At 42.8% G+C, this 20,878-nt stretch overlaps 1 protein-coding gene across 3 annotated transcripts in view; it reads right to left on the bottom strand.

Annotated features, from left to right (window-relative positions):
- Nucleotides 1-20,878, bottom strand: part of DPP6 (dipeptidyl peptidase like 6) — a 578,451-nt gene that overhangs the window by 73,765 nt on the left and 483,808 nt on the right. For all 3 annotated transcript variants that reach the window (XM_075082347.1, XM_075082346.1, XM_075082348.1), the window contains exon 8: nucleotides 18,717-18,837. In XM_075082347.1, the coding sequence (XP_074938448.1) occupies nucleotides 18,717-18,837 (121 nt within the window). The remainder of the gene's footprint in view (nucleotides 1-18,716; nucleotides 18,838-20,878) is intronic.

The following is a 20,878-nucleotide window of genomic DNA, read 5'->3' as shown; positions in this document are numbered from 1 at the left end:
GCTACATCTGTCATGTTGTTGCTCTCCTCCTCTGCCAGGGGAAAGGAGCTGTGCCAGGGCTGGATTCTGCAGTGGCCCTTTTGAAGACTCAGTGGGATGGAGGAAAAACATACCTCTTGGCTTTTCCACTCTTCCTGCAACATCCCTTCAGGCTGAGGCACCATTCAGCAGCATTGTGCTTGGTGATCTGCTCATTAAGGATAGTCTTGGGCCTTGGTAATGAGTAGATCATGTACTCCAACACTTCCAAATGGCAGTTAACAGTAGAAGAAATTTGTTACGTCTGCATTTCTGTCTTAGTACTCCCACCTCTCATCTGGCACTGCATGCTCTCTGCTAACAGAGCCAGAACAACCCCTTTAAATTTATCTTTTCTCCTTTTTGGGATTATTATTCTGTCTTGCAACATTTTAAATCTCACAAAAGCATTGAAACATCTCTGAAGCATGCCAGCCTTTCTTGGTTCACTATTTGCCAGGTCAGCATCCAGCGCAAATTCTTCTCACTAGAAGGGTCAAAATCAGATGCCCAAAATTCACAGGTAGGCTCTTAACCAAGACTTGTGGTATTCCTACTGAAACAGTAAAACGTTTTTAACTGAGTTGAACATTCCCAAGAAATGGGTTTTTCAAAGAGCCTTGAGTTCACGAGTGGGCGGGAGAGAACATCTTGTTGTTGCTTGAGCTGTATAAGCAGAAGGATGCCAGCTTCTCCTACCACTGCTCCAGGTCTGGTGTTTATCAAGGGTACTGTGGTGGGTTGACCCTGGCTGGATGCCAGGTGCCCACCAAAGCCACTCTATCACTCCTCTCTTCAGCTGGACAGGGGAGAGAAAATATGACAAAATGCTTGTGGGTTTAAGATAAGGACAGGGAGAGATCACTCAGCAATTACTGTCAAGGCAAAAAAGACTCAACTTGGGGAAATAATTTTAATTTATTACCAATCAAATCAGAGCAGGATAATGAGAATTAAAGCCAAATCTTAAGAACACCTTCCCCCCTACTCCTCACTTCTTCCCAGGCTCAGCTTTACTCACAAATTCTCTACCTCCTCCCGCCCAGCAGCACAGAGGGACCGGGAATAATGTGGGTTATGCTCAGTTCATCACATGTTGTCTCTGCTGCTCCTTCCTCCTCACTCTCTTGCCCTGATCCAGCGTGGGGTTCCTCCCACGGGAGACAGTCTTCCATCAACTTCTCCAACATGAGTCCTTCCCACAGGCTGCAGTTCTTCACAAAGTGCTCCAGCGCGGGTCCCTTCCATGGGCTGCAGTCCTTCAGGAACAGGCTGCTCCAGCGTGGGTCCCCCACAGGGTCACAGGTCCTGCCAGGAGCCTGCTCCAGCGTGGTCCCAGCCATGGTCCCACCAGGTCACAGCCTCCTTCCGACCCATCCATCTGCTCTGGTGTGGGGTCCTCCACGGGCTGCAGGGAACCTCTGCTCCGGTGCCTGGAGCACCTTGTCCCCTCTTTCTTCACTGACCTTGGGGTCTGCAGGGTTGTTCCTCTTGCATATTCTCACTCCTCTCTCTGGCTGCAGTTGCACATTATCCCACAGGTGCTACCACCGTCGCTGATGGGCTCAGCTTTGGCCAGTGGCGGGTCTGTCTCGGAGCCGGCTGGCGTTGGCTCTATCAGACATGGGGGAAGCTTCTAGCAGCTCCTCACAGAAGTCACCCCTGTAGCACCCCCCTACCTAAACCTTGCCATGCAAACCCAATACAGGTACCCATGAGCCAGAGCAGCAGCTTCACTTACAGACCTGGCTAAAATAGGGAAATCCACAGGGAAACAGCCAAACTCCAAACTGCTCCTGCTCCATAGTGCTGGGCAATAACCACGTCAAACCACTGAGGCTTCGCCTGACCCTTCTATCCCACCACTTTATTTTTATCATCAATAACTGATGATAAGTCCGTAGATGTTCCAGATGCCAAATATTAGGGACGAGAGCCAAGAAGCAAGAAACGATCCTAAACTACCCACATTTGGCTGGAAAATTATTTCTCCAGGGTATCATTACTCATGATAAAATCTGGGCAAAATGTACTAAATCACAGGGCTTTTAGACTCTTATCAAGAGCCTGCACTCATATAGACCTTCGGGCAACACACAGGGTGTTGGGGGCAGATCGGTAGAGAGGAAGGAGAGAAAAAACCAAGATAGTGTAAAGCAGCATAATTAATCCTTTCCCTCCTCATGTGCTGCAACTTTGTGCCGTGCCTCCGAGGGGCAGCACAGCCTCAGTTATCGCACCTGAAATCGTTAAGCTACTGGGGACTCAGCTCTTACCTCCTGCCCTGTTCTCACGATTTCTAGCCTGCTGGTGATAGTCCAGAATAACACATAACAGTCTCTGCGTTAGCAAGAGTCAGTTCAATAATCAAGTGAAGTTTAATTTTTAAAACCAGATATTGAATCTTTTAAGTCATCTCTGTGGCTACAGTCTGAGGCAGAGACTGGAAAATCAAAACAAATGCAATAAATACAATGATCTCCAGATAATTCCCATCCAGTAAGATTTATTTTGATGTCTGTTTTCAGACTGTCGCCTTCAATTTTTAAAGCACAATAGCATGAAAACATAATGTTTTGCTTTTTGGAGCTGTTTTTCTTCGGTTCTATTTCTTACCAGTTTCGCAAATCTTTAATCTAGCTATCTTGAAAGCCTCCTTTAAAGAATTGCTTTTGATCTAGTTTTACGCAGTAGCAACTAATGCTGATTTTTTTTTTTGCTGCTATTGTTGTTAAATCAAATACAAGACAATGACTCAACTTTGAGGAACAGCAAAACTAATGTAGGAGGCAAAGGCTTGTGAGTCATGTGTATAAAAAGGGAAGGTCTAAAGTGATTTGCTCCTATTTTCTGGGATTTGCAAGTCAGAGGAGAGTCCATCAGCCCCTCTACAATGCAGAACAGAAGTAATAGCCTGACAGGGCTGGGGCAGCTTTAACAGCAGATGTTTGTTTTCTGCTTGTAGAGCACCCCATGGGTTGGAAAGGCTCCTGCTCCTGCTGAAATCACTTGAGACCAGCCCAGCCTTCCTGCACAGTGACTCACATAGACACATCTTTCCAGCCGTGCATCCCTCATGCCCTGTGACCAAACCTGAAGGGGACCTGACAGGGTTCTGTGCTGGAGGCAATCCCAGGAACATGCCGAGAATGGCCAAATCTGGGGTTTTGTACGATGCCTTGCATTTTATTTTGTGTCTAGGGGACAAGGTGAGACTCTCACCTCAGTTTTGTGTCCTAATTTCTCTCATCTCATCTAAAACCAGGTCAATAATTGTGCCTCAGTTTGTCTGTTTCTAAAAAGATGTTAATAATTCCTGTTCTACCAGGACATTATGTGAAGATTTATTAATTGATGGTTGCAAAAGGCATTAAGATCAAGACTGAATAATTGCCTCAGTGAAGATCGTAATTAGACATGTACCAAGAGATACAGCCAAGCGTCATCTGTGATGTTCATTTAATCTCATTCTTGTATTTTAGCTACAAGGGTGTGGGTGCTAAGGAGGAGAGCTGTTCTTACAAAGGCAACCACTGTATTTAGCGTGAAGTTTAAGCACTTTGTTACGCTGGCACCTGAACAACCCGGTGCTAGTGATGTTATACACCTTAGAGGCAAGAGGAATGGTCACACTACAGTGAAGTACAAGAGGTGGACCTTGCAGTGGAGCAGCATAGGCCTCACCGAAGCAAGGCTATCAGCAATCCTGGGTCTGGGAGGCTTGTGCTGGACAGGCTCACCCAGCTCTCCTTGGCAGCAGGTCAGCTCAGGGGACAGCGTTAATCTGATCAAAAAGGGGATTTTTGAAAAGCTCATCCAACATAGGCTGTGAAATCATGCTCATAAATCCTAATATTTTCTACAGCAACCATTTGTCATGCCATGAAGAATTACAGTCCAAAGTTGGGGGAAAAGAACAAGCTGACACACTTTTGTGAATCCCAAATCCTGCTGTAGGCAGAACTGGAAGAGTTCCTGTTGGAAAAACAGTTATGTTTCTAATATAGTGCACTCTAAAAAGTTCTTTGTGAACATTAAGGACCTTATTTCTAAATGCAATAGAACCGGGAAGTATCCCAAGACTATCAGAAGAATTTGAGAAAAATCTAAATTTATGAAGAAACTTCGGAGATGATTTCAAGAAGATATGTAACAGAATGATGGATTTTCATATGCATAAAAGCTTATAAATGACCTCATGTTAAAAAGAGAACTTTAAAAAAATCTTTTCTGCACTCTGCTCACTTTTTTTTCCACTGAATATTTTATGTAACAGAGCTTTGAATTAAAATTCAAGTCAAAAAAACCCCCACAAACACACCACCGAAGAACGGACCATACACACTAATCAAAAGAAAAATGGCATTTCATCTCATATTGCTTCTTTATAATCAGGATGCTGTTTGCATACTATATTTTCCAGCAGATCATGTAGATTTCTGACTGTTTGCAGCACTCCTGTGTGACTTCGGACAGTGAAGGAGCTGCTCCGAGCTCTCCATAGTCTTACCACATGGTGGCGATATAACTTCCACCTTCCTGCTAAGGAGGTGAGTTGCCCCTGATTTCCTCCTTCGTTACTTCTTACTCACTCTAATGATTTTATTTGTAGGTGGCAATTACAGTCCTCTGAGTTTCTGCTTTCCATTTCCTCTATAAATTCAATAGAGTATTGTTGGCTTTATTTTTCAAACAAACTCTGCAACATTTCCAAGGACATTAAACCCTGTTATATGAGTTTTTCTTTTAGCTAATGCAATATTGCCTGTTTCTCTGATCTCTAACGAAGTTTTGAAGACCACTCTGGAATTATTCCTTTTTGCCCCACAAGTGCCCTTCTGGATTAACTCTTTCCCTCCAAGGCAGTATCTCTCTTCTTTATTCTATGTTGCTTTTGTTGCCTCATTGGAATTGGAAAAATAAAAGTGTCTCAAATGATTTAAAACAAGCTTAAAAATCATACATGAAAAACAAAAAAGGAAAATCAGGAATATGTACATAACAACAACAATAAAAAAAAACAGTAAAAGATTCAGCCTAGAAAGGAATCACAGATGCGTAAGACAAGGTGATCCATGAGACATCAGGCCTTTGTAAACCACACTAAGGAGAAAACTTGTAGTCTTCATTTTAAACGACTCTGCTACTGAGAAAAGGGAAAGAAAAAATCTATCTGTTACTACTTCATTTTAAAATCAGTGTGTAGAGATAGTCTAGATCTAAAGTATGATGTAAACCTTCTTTCTGCAGTTCTGAAAAAATGTTGATGTTACTCGGACAGGAATATAACTATCACGATGTCTTAGTAGAAAGGTATCATTCTCTGGTCCCTAGCCCAGGCACCACAGATTTAAGGCTTAATTGGTTATATTCAAGAATACAGTTCTATATAAGTTAGTGAAAACACTCAGAAAAGAAACAAAATGTTGAAGCAAAACTCAAAGTTAAAGGAACATGTACATTTGTTAGAGGTTTCAGCTTCTGCTTAACTGTGTAATTTTGCTCTGGTTCTAATATATAATTCAAGGTATCGCACATACTAAGTGAGACTGTATTTGTGAATTTTACATCTACTTTTCTAGCACATTTGTGTGAATTATGGCAAATATTTTTCTGCTAATAGATGGGAATTCAAATACGCTGCCTGACAGACTGCAGCTGATGCCCTTCACTGCATAATTAGTACCAGGTAAGACAAAGAGTGAATGTTTTCCTGGTGTAGCTTATACCCATACAGCCACTACAGCTGCAAAACCATCTAGGAGACCTAGCTACATCACAGTAGATTTTGTGGCTAAAAACACAGAGCATTTGATATCTTGCTTTGGTTCTATACAATGTTTCCACAGTCATTAAAATCTCAAAAATCCTTTAGAAGTGAAAAGAGATTCCTTCAAAAACCACAATTAATGAATTCGTCAATAAGAGGAGTTTTAAATAATTAAAATAAATTACAGTATTTAGCTCTTAGCAGCATTTTGTGTTGCTGTGCTATTTGATGTGTCTCAAAACAATAGACTAAAATTTTCCAGTACAGAGCGACATACAAGAACTTTCATGGTCTTAAAACTTCTTATGGTTGTGGATTAGGGCACAACAAATCTTCAGTCATTATCCAGAAGACAAAAAAAAGAAAAAAGGCGGTCTAATCATAATTTTCTGGTACTCAACAATAGCTTGCCAAACCACTAGCAGAAGCTGGCTGAAAGTGTGATCATTCAGCACCAAGATGACTCATGTGAACACAGAAATGGCCATGACCCCTTTAGAAGAAAAGAACTGGGAAGAACAGAACCAACTCAAGCTCTACACGGCCTGGCCATGCCATGGAAATATTTCTCTAAGTAGGAAACCCAGTCTGCAATGGAAAGAGCAGAAAGCAAAGAGGCTCCGGAAAATGTAAGTGGTTGCTGCTGTTCTTGCTGGAGGCTGCAGAGCTGAGTGGATGTAGAAACACTGGTTTATTCCTCAGCCTGATCCTGTTGTGGTAGCTATGATCTGGCTCTGCCTTGGCAGACAATGAAACCCAGCTCTTGAAGTATCACCCCACCTCCAGATCCCAAGAAATCACAGTGCGTGTGGGCGAGGGCTGCAGGGAGGCAGAAGCAGGGTGCCAGGTCGGAGCAGCGCCTGCTGTTGTCTTCCGTGGGTTTGAAGGAAAACACCTCCCACCAGCTACCACGTTGCTCAGTCCCTGCGGTTCTCAGCCCGCATCCCAGGACATCAGAACATGATTAAAGGTTTCTGAGGTTCACCTGGATTCGGTCCCTGCTGCCCCATGCTGGCAACTTGGCACCACTGCAGAGCACGAGCAGCTGTAACCTCTGCAACCTGCCCTGCTGCAGACACGCCGTGTTTGCAGGCAGCTGGTGTCCCCCGCCTGGCACGCAACAGCCAGCGTAATACCTGGCCACTTGTATTTTACTACTTACCCATCTAAAAGTTTTAAGATCATCTTTAAAATACGCTATTTTCTTCCACGTTTCTAATTACGGTTAAGTCCATGGCATAGTTTCCCCTGTAGACCTGTACCTATTGATGACTGGAAAACAGCTGGTGCAGAAGCTATGCCATATGGTAGTTACTTATAGCAGCATAAACTAAATGAGTGTTGAGGGTGATATAATCTCTGGGTGCTTTATCTTTTAGAAAGGGCTGGTATGTCAATCTGATTGCTTTCAAGATCTGCCCTAGTTCTTCAGTTCTCCTGATCCAGAGCAAAATCCAGGTACATTCACCTCCATGTCCTGGTTGGTATCAACACCGTAGTCACCACTGGGCTTCTTTTCCCCAATTTCAAAAATGCCTTGTAGTGTAACACCCATATCCCTCATGTACAAAAGGTCTCCAGACTGCCCAGTGGAGAGCTGGCAGCTTGAAATACTAGTGCAAAAAAAAGAGTCTTGTTTTCCCAGTAGCAGGACCTGAGCGTGTTGGTTATCGCTCCTCATGCAACCTCAAGCACACGCAGCACCGACAGGAATATTGAAGGTTGCTTTTCACATACAAAGGTTTAACCTCCTGCCTGTTCTGCTGGAGGAAACAGTGGACTTGAGCTCTGCAGGAGCACCCCTCCTCCCCAGCCAGCCCTTGGCAGTAACTTGCCCTTTATGTTTCACAGGTCATTACCTCCTCTGCTTTTCCAGTCAAAGACCTGCTCTGAGCACTGACTGTTTCCAACTGATACTAGGATTTGGAGTTGTAGTTTTTAAACTGCTCTTCAGTTTGTTTTTTTGTCTTTTTTATTAGGAAAGCTGACACACACAAATTATGAGGTGACTTCCGTCATTATTTCTGCTACTCTTTTGATTTTCCTACTATTATACAACAATGGATAGGCCACCTCTCTAGTGAGAATCACATATCTCGGCAGAATTTTCATCCCTTTCATGGAGCTGTCACTCGTTCTAATTTGGACAGAGGGCATTTATTTTTGCTTTTTTTATTCCTTATGGCAGATACTCTTTATTCAGGCCAAGGAGCAGCGAAACAAAGAGGATAGTGATTTAAACAACCTGTAGTTTTTGCACTGGCCCCCGAATTTCCATAAGCAAGGCTGCACCAAGGAAGAACTGGTGCGTCAAGAAAAAAAACGCAGAAATTTACTTTTCAGGTCAAACTGATGGAATTGTGCACTAATGTAAAATTTCTATGGCTATCTTTAAACTTAGTATTCTTTCTATCCTTTTAATTCCTTTTAATCATTTCTTGATTGCAGCACTTTAGAAATATTAAGTTTGGCTTTTTTTGTTTAAAACACGTTTTTTTGCAAAAAGTTCATGGACACCCTCAGAAGAAGGAAACCATCAGTTTCCCTCAGGGGAATAATGAGGCAAACAAATTTATCACGGTAGACAGCTCCATTCTCTACACCCACCTTGTACAAGAAGTTTATGTGTATTTACCCTACTGTATATAAAAACAGGTATTCTGTAACTTCTGAAGCTCTTACAGTGACTTTGCAATCTTGGAGCCAACAGGTCTAACTGCAAAGAGATCAGAAAAAGCCATACATAAAGTCATATAATTGTAAGTCTAGAAGTCCAAGGAAATCTTCTAATCCCCCCTTTGCACTGGAATAGGATTGATGTTTATCTCAACAACCTATGACAAAAATCTGTCTAATTCAGTCTTAAAAATCCGCGATGACAGAGATCCCTACGGTATCCCTGGGCAACATGCCCTAACAGGTATGTTTTCTCCCAGTATTAAAGTACGTAGTTTTTGTACAAATTAACCCAATTCTTTTAATCTTCTACAACATTCTACAGCCTGGAAGACTCTTGTGTGTCACAGCCCCCAGGCTCAATTCTACCGACACAGAAATGATGCGTTTTCATTTTTTCTGCAGTGACCCAATCACCTAAATGTATTCTCTGTGTTTTATCACATCAAACCAGAGATATGATTTTATGGAGGAAAAATATAGCTCTCAAACTGGAGTGAATTTGCAAATGCTTGCTAACATTCACACTCTTTTTTCTGGGAATAATGTCAGTTTAAGATATTTCCTTTGCAACCCTGACAGTGAACACAAAGCATGAATATTACAGGAAGACCCTTGTGCTCAGCACCCTGGTGCAGATCCAGAGCACCACTATTGCCTTCCATGGAGTAATTTCAGACTTCAAAATCTATTCTGCAATATTTAAAATGCTAGTACAAAAAATACAAGCATAATCAGAAAATGGGGACAGAGATCTCCAATAGAGTATTTAACCCAAGGCTACTGGAATGAATTCGGTGCAGAGAAATAGAACTCATGTACGAGCTGAAAACCATAATAGCTCTGTTATACAACTTTTAATATACCTTTTTTTTTTTGAAATATTGACTCAGTGATGCAATATCTATTTTCAGATACCTACCAGGTGTTACTTTCATACTCTGATACTGTTCTTTGTATTTTGTTTGTCAATTTTTCATTTTTATTCACATACTCTTCCTTAAGCAGAACAGTAGCTAACTAACTGGGTTTAATTTGGTTGCAAACTGGGTAGCTCTTTTCTCACAGAAGGTAACTGAACACTAACTGTATCCCTGACAAAGCAGTGGCAGTGAAATAACAGCAGAAAAGAGAAGAGATTCTACCACAGCAGCTGGTTAAATTTTGTGTGAAGTTGCACATCTCAACTAAATCTGCAGAGATCAAAAGACTTAGTCTGGATTTAAACTGCTGTAACTGAACACAATTGGTGCTCCCATGTTTGCTATACAGACTGCAAATCTATTTTCAGGAAAAGCTTCATATAAATTTCAATAATCCCTTTAATCACATAGCCAAGCAGACCTGATCAAGTCACTCACAATTTGTTGCAATGCAGACGAGTGTTGCCTTATCTTAAAAGATTAAAATACTGGCAACAGCAGAGTATGAAATTTTAATTTTTACTATTACTGCAAGTATATAGAAATCATCCAACAATGACTGGATGATTTCGTCCAACAAAGAAACAATTTCATCCAGCAAAGAATGAATTGCAGGTGACTGCATGGAACTACAAGAAACTACCGAAAATATTATAAAAGCAGTTCAGACTTATTTAAGTCTTCCCTCTGACTGTGACCAGGCTGCCATTATATCTGGAAGCACAGTACCTAATTCTAGAAAGCAGAATTTACTTTTTCCTTATCGGCCTGAGCTGAACTAGTATCAAGATCCTGCCTCCAAGTATGATGCCAAGGGAAGCATCAAGGCTCAGAGCTCTTCCTGAAAAAATGTGCTCTTTAATAGGACTTCTGTGAAAGAAGAGTGCAAACTTCAGGGCAAACACGAACAACTTCACTTGATGACATCTCTTGACTAAGAGTACTGGCAGCTGCTGGCTGATGAGTGACATCAAGATGGACATCTGGCTTCCTTCCACTGCCCCAAGGAGATCACTGACCACAGTAAATAATATTCTGTTTTACTTCCAAAAGCCATCCTGAATGGTGGCAATCCAAAAATCAGAGGATGACAGGTGTTGTGTTTGGCTTGTAGCCCTCTTGCAAATAACCTTCTGCAAAAAGGAAAGGTTAAAGACTGGGCTAGAGCTGGCAAGGCTTATCATAGTGCAGTGCTGGATTTTGAAGCCAGTCCAGGTAACAGCACATTTTAAAGTTTTCAGGATCTTGCTGATTTCTAGGCAGGTATTTGCAGTGTTCACTGTAAATGGTTCAATTTTCCCTGACCTTAGCCAACTGAGAAGGGCCAAAAGCCTGTTCCTGGTGATGCATTCTATGATGTGAGCTTCCCTATGACAGGGGAACCTCTGCCAAAGCAAGAAGGTGAGGGAACTTCTACCAAACCTTTCATAATATGATCTGGTTGAATCTAAGGCTCTCTTCTTCTCTGCTATAACATGAATAAAGCAAAATAATGTTGCATCTAGTTCAACTTCCTTGCAACAGAATTATGTACAGTGGAAATATCCACTTCAATGGCTGAGGCCAAGAGCTGCTCCTCATTCTTATTTAGACTGCAGCTGAAACAGCCAGATTTTATGCACAGTTGGTATAGATGAGCATGCAGATAAAGGTGCACCAAAAATAGTCACCTACATTTTCAATAGGCAGCTAAATAATGGCTAACTGGGAATTGTACGGCACCAAGTGCTACAAAACAGCTGCATGTACTGAATAGGCAACACTGAATGATGCCCAATATGCAAAATGGAGGAAAACTTTCTATTTTAATACGTTGACAGTGTCACTGAAGCACCGCGCTGGCTTTGCTACCTCACCTGAACAAGCACAGAAATTGGGGAACAAATTCCACACATCTTCCCCAAAAGCCCTGAATAACATCAGCACATACTTGCGGACAAACAAGAGATTTTTAGACTTGGGGTGCATTTGTGGCATTATCTGAGGCCATTTCCCAGTTCCAAGTGTATCCCTATCCCCTCTTTACCCCATAGGAGATATGTAGAACTGCAAATTCATCCACGTCCATAAAATACTTTCTTTGTGATTGAAAATGCGAAAGTTCTTAAAAACAAATTAAAATCTGTATTCACTGTCATACAATCATAGAATGCTTTGGGTTGGAAGGGTCCTTTAGAGGTCATCTAGTCCAACCCCCCTGCAGTGAGCAGGGACACCTTCAACTAGATCAGGTTGCTCAGAGCCCCGCCCAGCCTGACCTTGAATGTTTCCAGGGATGGGGCATCTGCCACCTCTTGGGGCAACCTGGGCCAGTGTTTGACCACCCTCATTGTAAAAAATTTCTTCCTTATATCCAGTCTAAATCTACCCTCCTGTAGTTTAAAACTACTATCCCTTGTACTGTCACATCAGGCCTTCCTAAAGAGGTTGTCCCCATCTTTCCTATAGTCCCCCTTCAAGTACTGGGAGGCCGCAATAAGGTCTCCCCGCAGCCTTCCCTTCTCCAGTCTGAACAACCCCAGCTCTCCCAGCCTGGCCTCGCAGCAGAGGTGCTCCAGCCCTCGGATCATTTTTGTGGCCTCCCCTGGACCCGCTCCAACAGCTCCATGTCCTTCTTGTGCTGGGGGCTCCAGAGCTGGACGCAGCCCTGCAGGTGGGGTCTCACCAGAGCAGAGTAGAGGGGCAGAACCACCTCCTTCACCCTGCTGGCCACACTGCTTTTGATGCAGCCCAGGATGCAGTTGGCCTTCTGGGCTGCAGGTGCACATTGGCTTGTGTCCAGCTTTTCATCCACCAGTACCCCCAAGTCCTTCTCCGCAGGGCTGCTCTCAATCCCCTCATCCCCCAGCCTGAATTGATATCGGGGGTTGCCCCGACCCGGGTGCAGGACCTTGCACTTGGCCTTGTTGAACCTCATGAGGTTCTCACAGACCCACCTCTCCAACTCATCCAGGACTCTTTGGATGACATCCCATCCTTCTGGTGTGTCAACCGCACCACTGATCTTGGTGTCATCTGCAGACTTGCTGAGGGTGCACTCGATCCCACTGTCTATGTCATTGATGAAGATATTAAAAAACACTGGTCCCAGTATGGACCCCTGAGGGACACTACTCATTACTGATCTCCATCTGGACATCGAGCCATTGACCACTACTCTCTGGATGTGACCATTCAACCAATTCCTTATCCACTGAACAGTCCACCCATCAAGTATGTATCACCCCAATTTAGAGAGAAGGATGCTGTGGGAGACAGTGTCAAAGGCCTTACAGAAGTCCAGACAGATGACATCTGTAGCTCTTCCCTTGTCCACTGATGTAGTCACTCCATCATAGAAGGCCACTAGGTTGGTCAGGCAGGACTTGCCCTTGGTGAAGCCATGCTGGCTGCCTCGGATCACCTCCCTGTCCTCCATGTGCCTTAGCATAGCTTCTAGGAGGATCTGTTCCATGATCTTCCCAGGCATGGAGGTGAGGCTGACAGGTTGGTAGTTCCCCAGGTCCTACTTTCTACCCTTTGTAAAGATGGGTGCAATGTTTCCCTTCTTCCAGTCCCCAGGGACCTCACCTGACTGACACGACATTTCAAATATCATGGAGTGTGTCTTGGCAACTACATCAGCCAATTTCCCTAGACTCTGGGATGCAGACTATCCTGAAAAATTCAGTGATGACTCAGTTTAATTCTTATCCCCCCAACAAGGTCTTGGAGCTACTAATTACTGGGAAAGGTTAGCCCTACACTGTGAAATATTAGGATACCTGATCTCCTTCTCTGGTGACACTGAACAGGAATTTTAGGAGTTACTTGCTTGCAGCCTATTTATGAATGTCCCTTTTCAAATTCAGGTATAATTTGATCATCAAAGCTCCTGTTTCCAAGCGGAAGTTCAGTGTTCTCATATTATACAATGAAAAACTGAGCACACAGGCAAATTAGGCAAGGCACTGTTTCAGCAGACTTATCTAGCATTTTCCCAATATTAGGACCATTTCCAGAGTCCCAGAATTAATACTTCTAAACTTAAGGAATAGATCTATTTCAGTTGCTTGAAATACTATAAGCATAAAAGATATTGCCCAAAATAACGGCTGTTTGATTTGGCAGCTCCTACCAGGGACTGCACTTCTGAGACCAGCCATACATGTTCTAAATATACCATCTGATTTTTGTGAGATACTGATTAAATTATAGAAAAGATTTTTCTTTATTACTGTGTTGTCTTTCCTCTCTTTATGAAGTCTAGAAAAGGAACGGAACCGCTATTAGCATGAATCAGCCAGTAGCTTTGGATATGTGGTTCCCATAAGCTCAGGGAGGTTTTCAGGGAAATGTATGTGAGAGGAAACTGGGAGCCTTTACTCGATCTTGCAGCAAAAAATTCTGCAGTTTCATTGTCTTAATGATGATAACATCCTGGCCTCTCCCACCAGGTGTCACTGTGAAGTCATATAACAGGATCTGTTGGTGATAATATAAGACGCAGGCAGAATGAAGATTAATAAGGCATAGGAATCATTGCTGAAAAAGTCTTTTTCACTCCTCCTCTTGCTCCCTAACCAAAATAAAGCATAGCAACACTGCTGTGCATTAAGCTAAACAGAGCAGGGTATCATTTTTAAATGATGGATACGTATAGCTCATATTGCACAGGAGTTTTAAATGTGTGCCATGTGAGCTGGGGCTGGTGCTTGGCTGCCAGATGTGGTTCTGACCTGAGGATGAGGAGACATCCAGACGAGGTGTCACAGCCACGGTGTCAGGACTAAGCCTGGAACAAGGATGCTCACTTTGAGATGATACTTAGAGACCTAAAGGACAAACCCTTCTGATTGCTTGGACAGCGACATGAGATGAGGGAGTAACTCACATGCAATTCTTCCTTTTGAAACCAAAGTCCCTAAAAACCAAAAATGCGTTCACCAGACCAAGTTGCAAAATAGCTTCTAAGGGTCTACTCTTACATCTGAGGTCACATGTAGCAAAACACAAGGAAAATCCCCAGTTTCCTACTCTATGGGTGGGATAGGCCCATCTATAGGTAAAAAGCCTTCTTTCCTCTCCCGCCAGTGACAGGAGCACACATCACTGTGTCGCATCCTGCTCGCCCATGATTTCAAAGCACACACTTAGCAGCAGAACATAACTCCAGAAGACATCTACCTCTATCTGTGAGCACAGACTTGCTCAAAGGAGGTCACATTAGGACTTTATAGCAGTGCAGCCCAGAAAAGATCCCTGTCCTGCCCAGCAGAGCCATGTAAAGGGACCCTAGATTACCCTGCTGGGGTGTCCCCGGTCTGGCAGCAGCGTGCCAGCACGGAGGGAGGTCCTCCTGCCCCATTCCCAGGATTCAGCATCAAACAATCCCGAACTCAGTGAGCTTCCAGACTGCAACACAGGGACACCACAGTCTCTTTGTCACTTAGCAAGACCACACAGATGACCTCTGGCAGAGCCTCTCGCTGCCACCTTTTCTCACAACATCTGCACATTCTCTCCAAGTGCCTGGTAACAAATGAAGATACTTTAATTACACCATGACAGAATTCATTTTTGTTGAAGAGTACTGTAACAAAGTGCCTAAATTAAATATATTTTACCTGCACTTTACTTGTTAAAATGTACATTACTTTAATAAAAGTGCTATAAAGAACATATAAATACTCCTATCCTATCACTTTGAAAGTACTTTGTGCTATACCACTACTTGTTTTGAAATTATCTTTTAGCCTCATTGTTGTTAAAACTTATTCTCAGACGAACAACAATCATACAGCCAACTGAAATATAAAACACTCTTCGCTGGTGCTATACATTTAAATGCTTAGCTGGTTTCAGCTGCAGAACTTTAAACTCTCTTTTAAAGGATATCACTCCATTTTAGTATAAGCATCTATCAGGCACAGCTCTGAAAATAGTCAGACTATGAAAACATTGTCAATGTTTATTTTAGTAATAAAAACATGTTTAATCTATGCTTTCATGTTACAGTAATCTATGTATCAATCTATAACCTTCCAGCTAAATGCACTAAGTAGATTAAGCTCCGATTGATTTGAAATGTTTTTCTCTATATTATCAGAAGTCTACAGATCAGCATAAATACCTTGAAGAAATATTTTTCCCCTTTGGCAGATTTACAAAAGCAGAGCTTAACTTGAATTGAAATGAACTTCTGCATTTTTCCAGGGCAAAAAGCCTGTCAAATCTACTCTAGATCTGCTCTGCTTCCGGAGTTAGTAAAAACCTGTGATTAATAGTACAGTGCATCTATTCTGTCGTGACAAAAGCAATCACATTACGAAGAAAAGTGTTCCCTCTGGGTCTACCATTCATATGAAGTGTCAGGAGTTACCCCAAAGGGTGGCACTGCTGGGGCTGCCATCTGCGGAGCGCGCTGGGCATACAGCTCTCGGAAAGGGTGGAGGGGATTTTTGTTGATGTGCTCTTGCTCATTATGAAAAAAGACTTAAAAATCGGTTTCCTCAAATAGAAAGCAACAAGTTTTTTTTCTTTTTTTTTGTGCTGCATTTAGGGAAAGTGAGAAGCAGGTCATGAGCTGTCACAGTAACCCGGCGGGTGCTGCGGGGAGGCTCGGCTGCCGCTGCCGGAGGTGACGAACTGCAGCAACAAAAAGAGCACGCGAGGGAAGAGGAGTGTGCTGAACTCTCTGTGATCTCGTTTCAGTGTTTCTCACAGCTCCTTTGCAGACTATCTGCTGATGATGGCTGCACAGATGGAATGAGATTTCTATGTATGCTCAGCATCCATCCCGGTAGCTCGCTGAGATGGCGGCAGTGCAAACAAACATGGGTCTGAGGATCCCACCCAGCTCCGTTGGGAGGTGGGAAAGACACATCTACACACATCAGTGGGAACAGTGAAAGATAAAATAGCCCTGAGGTGGTAAGTGTCAATCTTTGTCCAGATTTCAAGCAATTCCAGTCAGGTAAGTTTGGATGTAAAATATTATTCCAGTTTATCCCACAGAAGAGGAGGCACCCAAGAAAAGGAGAGAATTTGGAAAAATATAGGTGCCGGTAAGAGTGTGTTGGCAGAGCATCACAGCTGCTGCTCGGGTAGAACTTCAGCTTCACGATGATACCCATGGACAACAATGAGGAGCTGTCATCCATCTCCGCGTGGTCCTTACCCATTTACCACACACAATACCCAGTTTCTTCTGGGATTCCACTCCATCCATCCACGCATGCAGAGAGCTTACATCTGAGCACTGCAGATCCATCCAACCCCATGGCCCCACAGCTCATTCAAGCATCTGCCACAGATCCTCAGTCCTGACTCCAGTCCCAGGTTTACCTCCATGAAGACTGCACGAGTGATGTAGTGCAAGAGAAGGAGCTCAGATCACAACGTCCAGCTCTGGATTTGGTTTTGGATTCTGCACCCCATCAGCTGGGAACGTTTATATCTCAGGTTTTCCTGTGGTCCTTCCACACCTTGCTTGTGAATTAAGAAAACTTTTAATTCACTGTAACCCATAATTGGACACAAAGTGACATTTCCAAAGGAATGCTATGTCCTAACTTCTGCAAAGCATACCCCCAGTGAATAGCAGGTTCGGTGGTCCTACTCTGTACATGCTGCTCAGAGAGGTTACACAGTCTGGCTTGGTATAACCAGACTGTATTTGATCATACTTTCATTTCTTATCCTAGTACATTAACATAAAGTTAACAAGAAAGTTCATTATGAAGGACAAACCTGAGAGTCAATGTCAGCCAAGAAATTGCCTGAGCAAGCCCGTAATTGAATAAAGATATGCGTCAGCAAAACAAGTGTCATCACGGGCTTGCCGGAGTGCTTGGAGTTCACCGGCTTGGCAAACCCCTCTCAGCACGGTGCTGTGTGCGAGACTCTACAAGAAGACCTTATGTACTAAATTATGTGTATCAGCCAAATACAGGTACTAATATGCTCATTTGACCTACAGAGTCAAATAGGCCTGCCCACAACTTCAGCAACAATTTAATAAATAAAGAAAAATCAAAGAAAATTAGCATTTTGTAACTTCTTAGCCACTTATCTGGTTACAAAGTGCGTCACAAGGAGGACAATCACTTGCACATATTCTGTGGTACAGTATAAACACACATTTTAACATCAAAAGTAATCTAAACCATTGTCAGATATTTTCCACTGTTTTATTTGATGAGTTTGTACACTGATTTATGGGACCAGCTTCTCTGGGAGTGGCAAACAAAATAATTTATTTTAATTCCCTCCTTTCCGAGTCCAACAGCCCCTGTTTAGCTGTGATACAGAGTTATTTAAGGACTGATTCGTATTTTTACACCAATTAATGGTGAACAGCATTTTGCAACGTATTCTGTTCCATTAAGCCTCAAGGAAACTGGAAGCAGCCAACAGGAAGGAGTTAGTAAACGTATCTGGACACTTCTTTCTGTAGAGGTAAGAAAAGTTTGGGACTGTGCTGGGACCTGCAGGAGAAAGTGTGACTTTAGAGGGAAACCATGTCACAGCAAAGAGACACTGCCAGGTCTCAAAACCAGGATCCTTGTGAAAAGGAACTGTTGGCAGCATTAACCAGCAAGAGAGAGAGGGTGCATTTTTTTTATATATATATACACACACTATATATATATATATTTTCATTTTAGTTGTGATGAAGTATTAGCTTAAAAGCCTATAACATCCCCAAAAAGAACTGGGGATGTCTGGGATCCTTTCCTAAGCTCGTGAGCAGGTGAGAGCATTTTGCAAGCAGCTGCTCACTGACACCTCAATGGCCATTTGCCAGCTGAAAGAACCAAAGTAAAGCAGTGCTCCAGTGATGACCCTCTACCCCACCAGGCCCATTTTCAAGGGAAAGAAGACAGTTACTGTGAGGACCTGTCTGCTTTAGAAAATTTTTAGGTAGAAAGATCTGGGCAGCTTCCAGGGCCCACCTAGTGCTGTGGAAAACAACCAATTGCTCCTTCCTTTAAAATAAAACTCCTTTCCCTCCCCATTTCTGTCCTTTCCTCTGGTTTGAAAACTGGCACGTCTTTGAGTGATTGCAGGTGCCATTAAATAATGAAGCAGTTCTGTTCATTAAAGCTTGGTGATTTATTACCCATGGACTAAGGGAAAGAAAACCAGCCTGAAAACAGAATTCTTACATCATTTCACATTATTTCCAGTCCAGCACTTCAGACAACTGTTAGAATAGCAGATTTTCAGCTCCGTGGTCTACCAGTCCTCAGAAATGGAACGCTGAATGTCTAATTCCAGCCAGTTCTGTAAATCTAGAGAGTAAGTTAAACTCATAACTAACTGCTGCCCTAAATGTCATGTCCTACCTTCGTACAGCCAGTCGCTGAGCCCATTGAAAATAACACCTTCCTTTCCTGTGGAGACCACTCGGATGGCTTGTTTCCCCACATGGGCACAGTAATAGATGTTATTCTCAAAGATAAATATCTGATTTGAAGGGAAAAAGAAAAAGAGAACAGCATTAAGCAGTGGCTCCATTACAAAATGTTGCGTTTTGCTTTTACAATAATTGGCAGTACAAAATCACATATCACATTTTTATAGCGTCTTTTGTCAAAAGAGGATTTCCACAGCTTGCTTCCAGTGCCATCACCTAATAGAAAGATGCTAATTTACAACAAGCTGAAGCCTAGATCCTTTGATACAAACATTATTTTTCTCTCTCCTGTCTTCATTTCAGAAATTGAACAGTGCAGTTAGAGGGCATGAAACGAAGAATGCCATTGCATTCGAAAAAGTGGTCCAGGACACAGTAGCAGTTTGCAGAGCTGATGTTGATGTTATGTTGTGACTGAACTGGCTACTGGAAATGGCTTCTTGCTTGTTTCCAGCTGCTGCTGCTTCCTTAAAACACAGCTGGCAACTTATTAAATAAATCTGAATCCAGTTTTTAATGCAGATTCAACAAGACAACATTTGCTATTGAATAGGGGGCAGTCTATGTGACTGCAGTGCGTTGGCCAACAAAGCGCGAGGAGGTTGGTGTTTCAGCCGGGGAGCAGCTGCACATGTTCCAAGGACCCAAAGGGGCACGCTAGACCACCCACCCTGCCCCAGTCCCCAGGTCATCTTCCTACAGAAGCCAGGGTGAAGGGGACAAAGGCACTCAGGGTGTCTCACCACCCTGCCAGCGTGGATGCAGCTGCCGTAATCCCCAGCCCGTCTTTGGAAACCTCTCCCCTCCTGTTGCAAAAATTCAGTGGATTCAGTTTGCTGAAAGATTAAATGATCATGGTGTCATGGGGCCTTGCAGCCTCTTGGGAGGGCAAGGGCAGGCCCACACCAAGGATCGCCGTCGGGTACCTACGCCTGCCTCTGCAAACGCCTGCTCACACAGCTGGTGCTGTCTGTGGAAAAGCAATTCCATCTTGGAGAAGAATTTATAAATATAAAATTCTTACAAATCATAAAAATTTCAATTCAAGATTATCAGGAAAGGAGCCTAACATAAGACCCCCAAATAAACCTCCTAGTTTTTTTTTAAAGCTAATTTCATGCGAGTCATTAGATCTACTGCTATGAGAATGATTTTGGAAATCAGGCAGCTTATTTATGTGTTGAAGTGCTGATCAGTGAACAAAACTTTAGCCAGCCGTTTAAAAAATATTGTTCCATGGCATCAGTCTTTATCATCTGGTTAAATGTTTCGTTCTGTGTTTTGCTGTCATCAGTGACACATATCCTGCCCCCTCCTCACCACAAAGTGAACCGCGTCCTGCTCAAAGTAGAACTCTTGTTTTTAAAATATTTTTAAACTCCATTCAGACTGCAAAGATGTACTGAACAGGGTATCAGAAAGCCATTTCAACTGAAAGAAAACTATTAATATAATTCAGTAGACATTTACAGATGGGTTTTTATACATTTGAAGATATTGGAACAAATGTTAGGGATCTTTACCATAATACCAGAACACTATTTTTTATGTTACACTCATGAAAACATAGAATTGGGGAAAATATTTGCTTTCAGCTTCTGTTTCACATCCTATTATGGTATGTGTTTCACCTAAAGATGAGGTGGAAAGATTCCAGAGGAAAGTATAAATTCTAATTTAATTTTGGCAGCAGTTATAGTGAGTTTGCCTAAAGGTAAAAAGTATGACTGAAACTGTAGCTTGCTTTTATTCCTTTTAGCCTGCACGGGTTTTTAAAGGCAGAAAAGCTGCATCCAATTTATATTTTTTGAAAGTAAAAAAATATGTTGTGAAAGATACAACATTTTCTTTCCTACCTTGATTTTTAGTAAGCAGAGGAGACAGATGAGGGATGCCAAGTAAAGAATTTTATGTGTTAGCTAGTCTGCATATGGGAGGGTTACTGAAGCTTAAAGGTACATAAAGGCCAACAGCCCCCGGGCTTGTGTCAGCACTGGTGTGGCCAGCAGGAGCAGGGCAGGGATGGGGCCCCTGTGCTCGGCACTGGGGAGGCCCCACCTCGAATGCTGGGCTCAGGTTTGGGCCCCTCAG

Source organism: Phalacrocorax aristotelis, chromosome 2 (assembly GCF_949628215.1).
Source record: "Phalacrocorax aristotelis chromosome 2, bGulAri2.1, whole genome shotgun sequence".
NCBI lineage: Eukaryota > Metazoa > Chordata > Aves > Suliformes > Phalacrocoracidae > Phalacrocorax > Phalacrocorax aristotelis.
The sequence above is the reverse complement of the archived record's forward strand: the minus strand, read 5'-3'. Positions and strand labels throughout refer to the sequence as shown.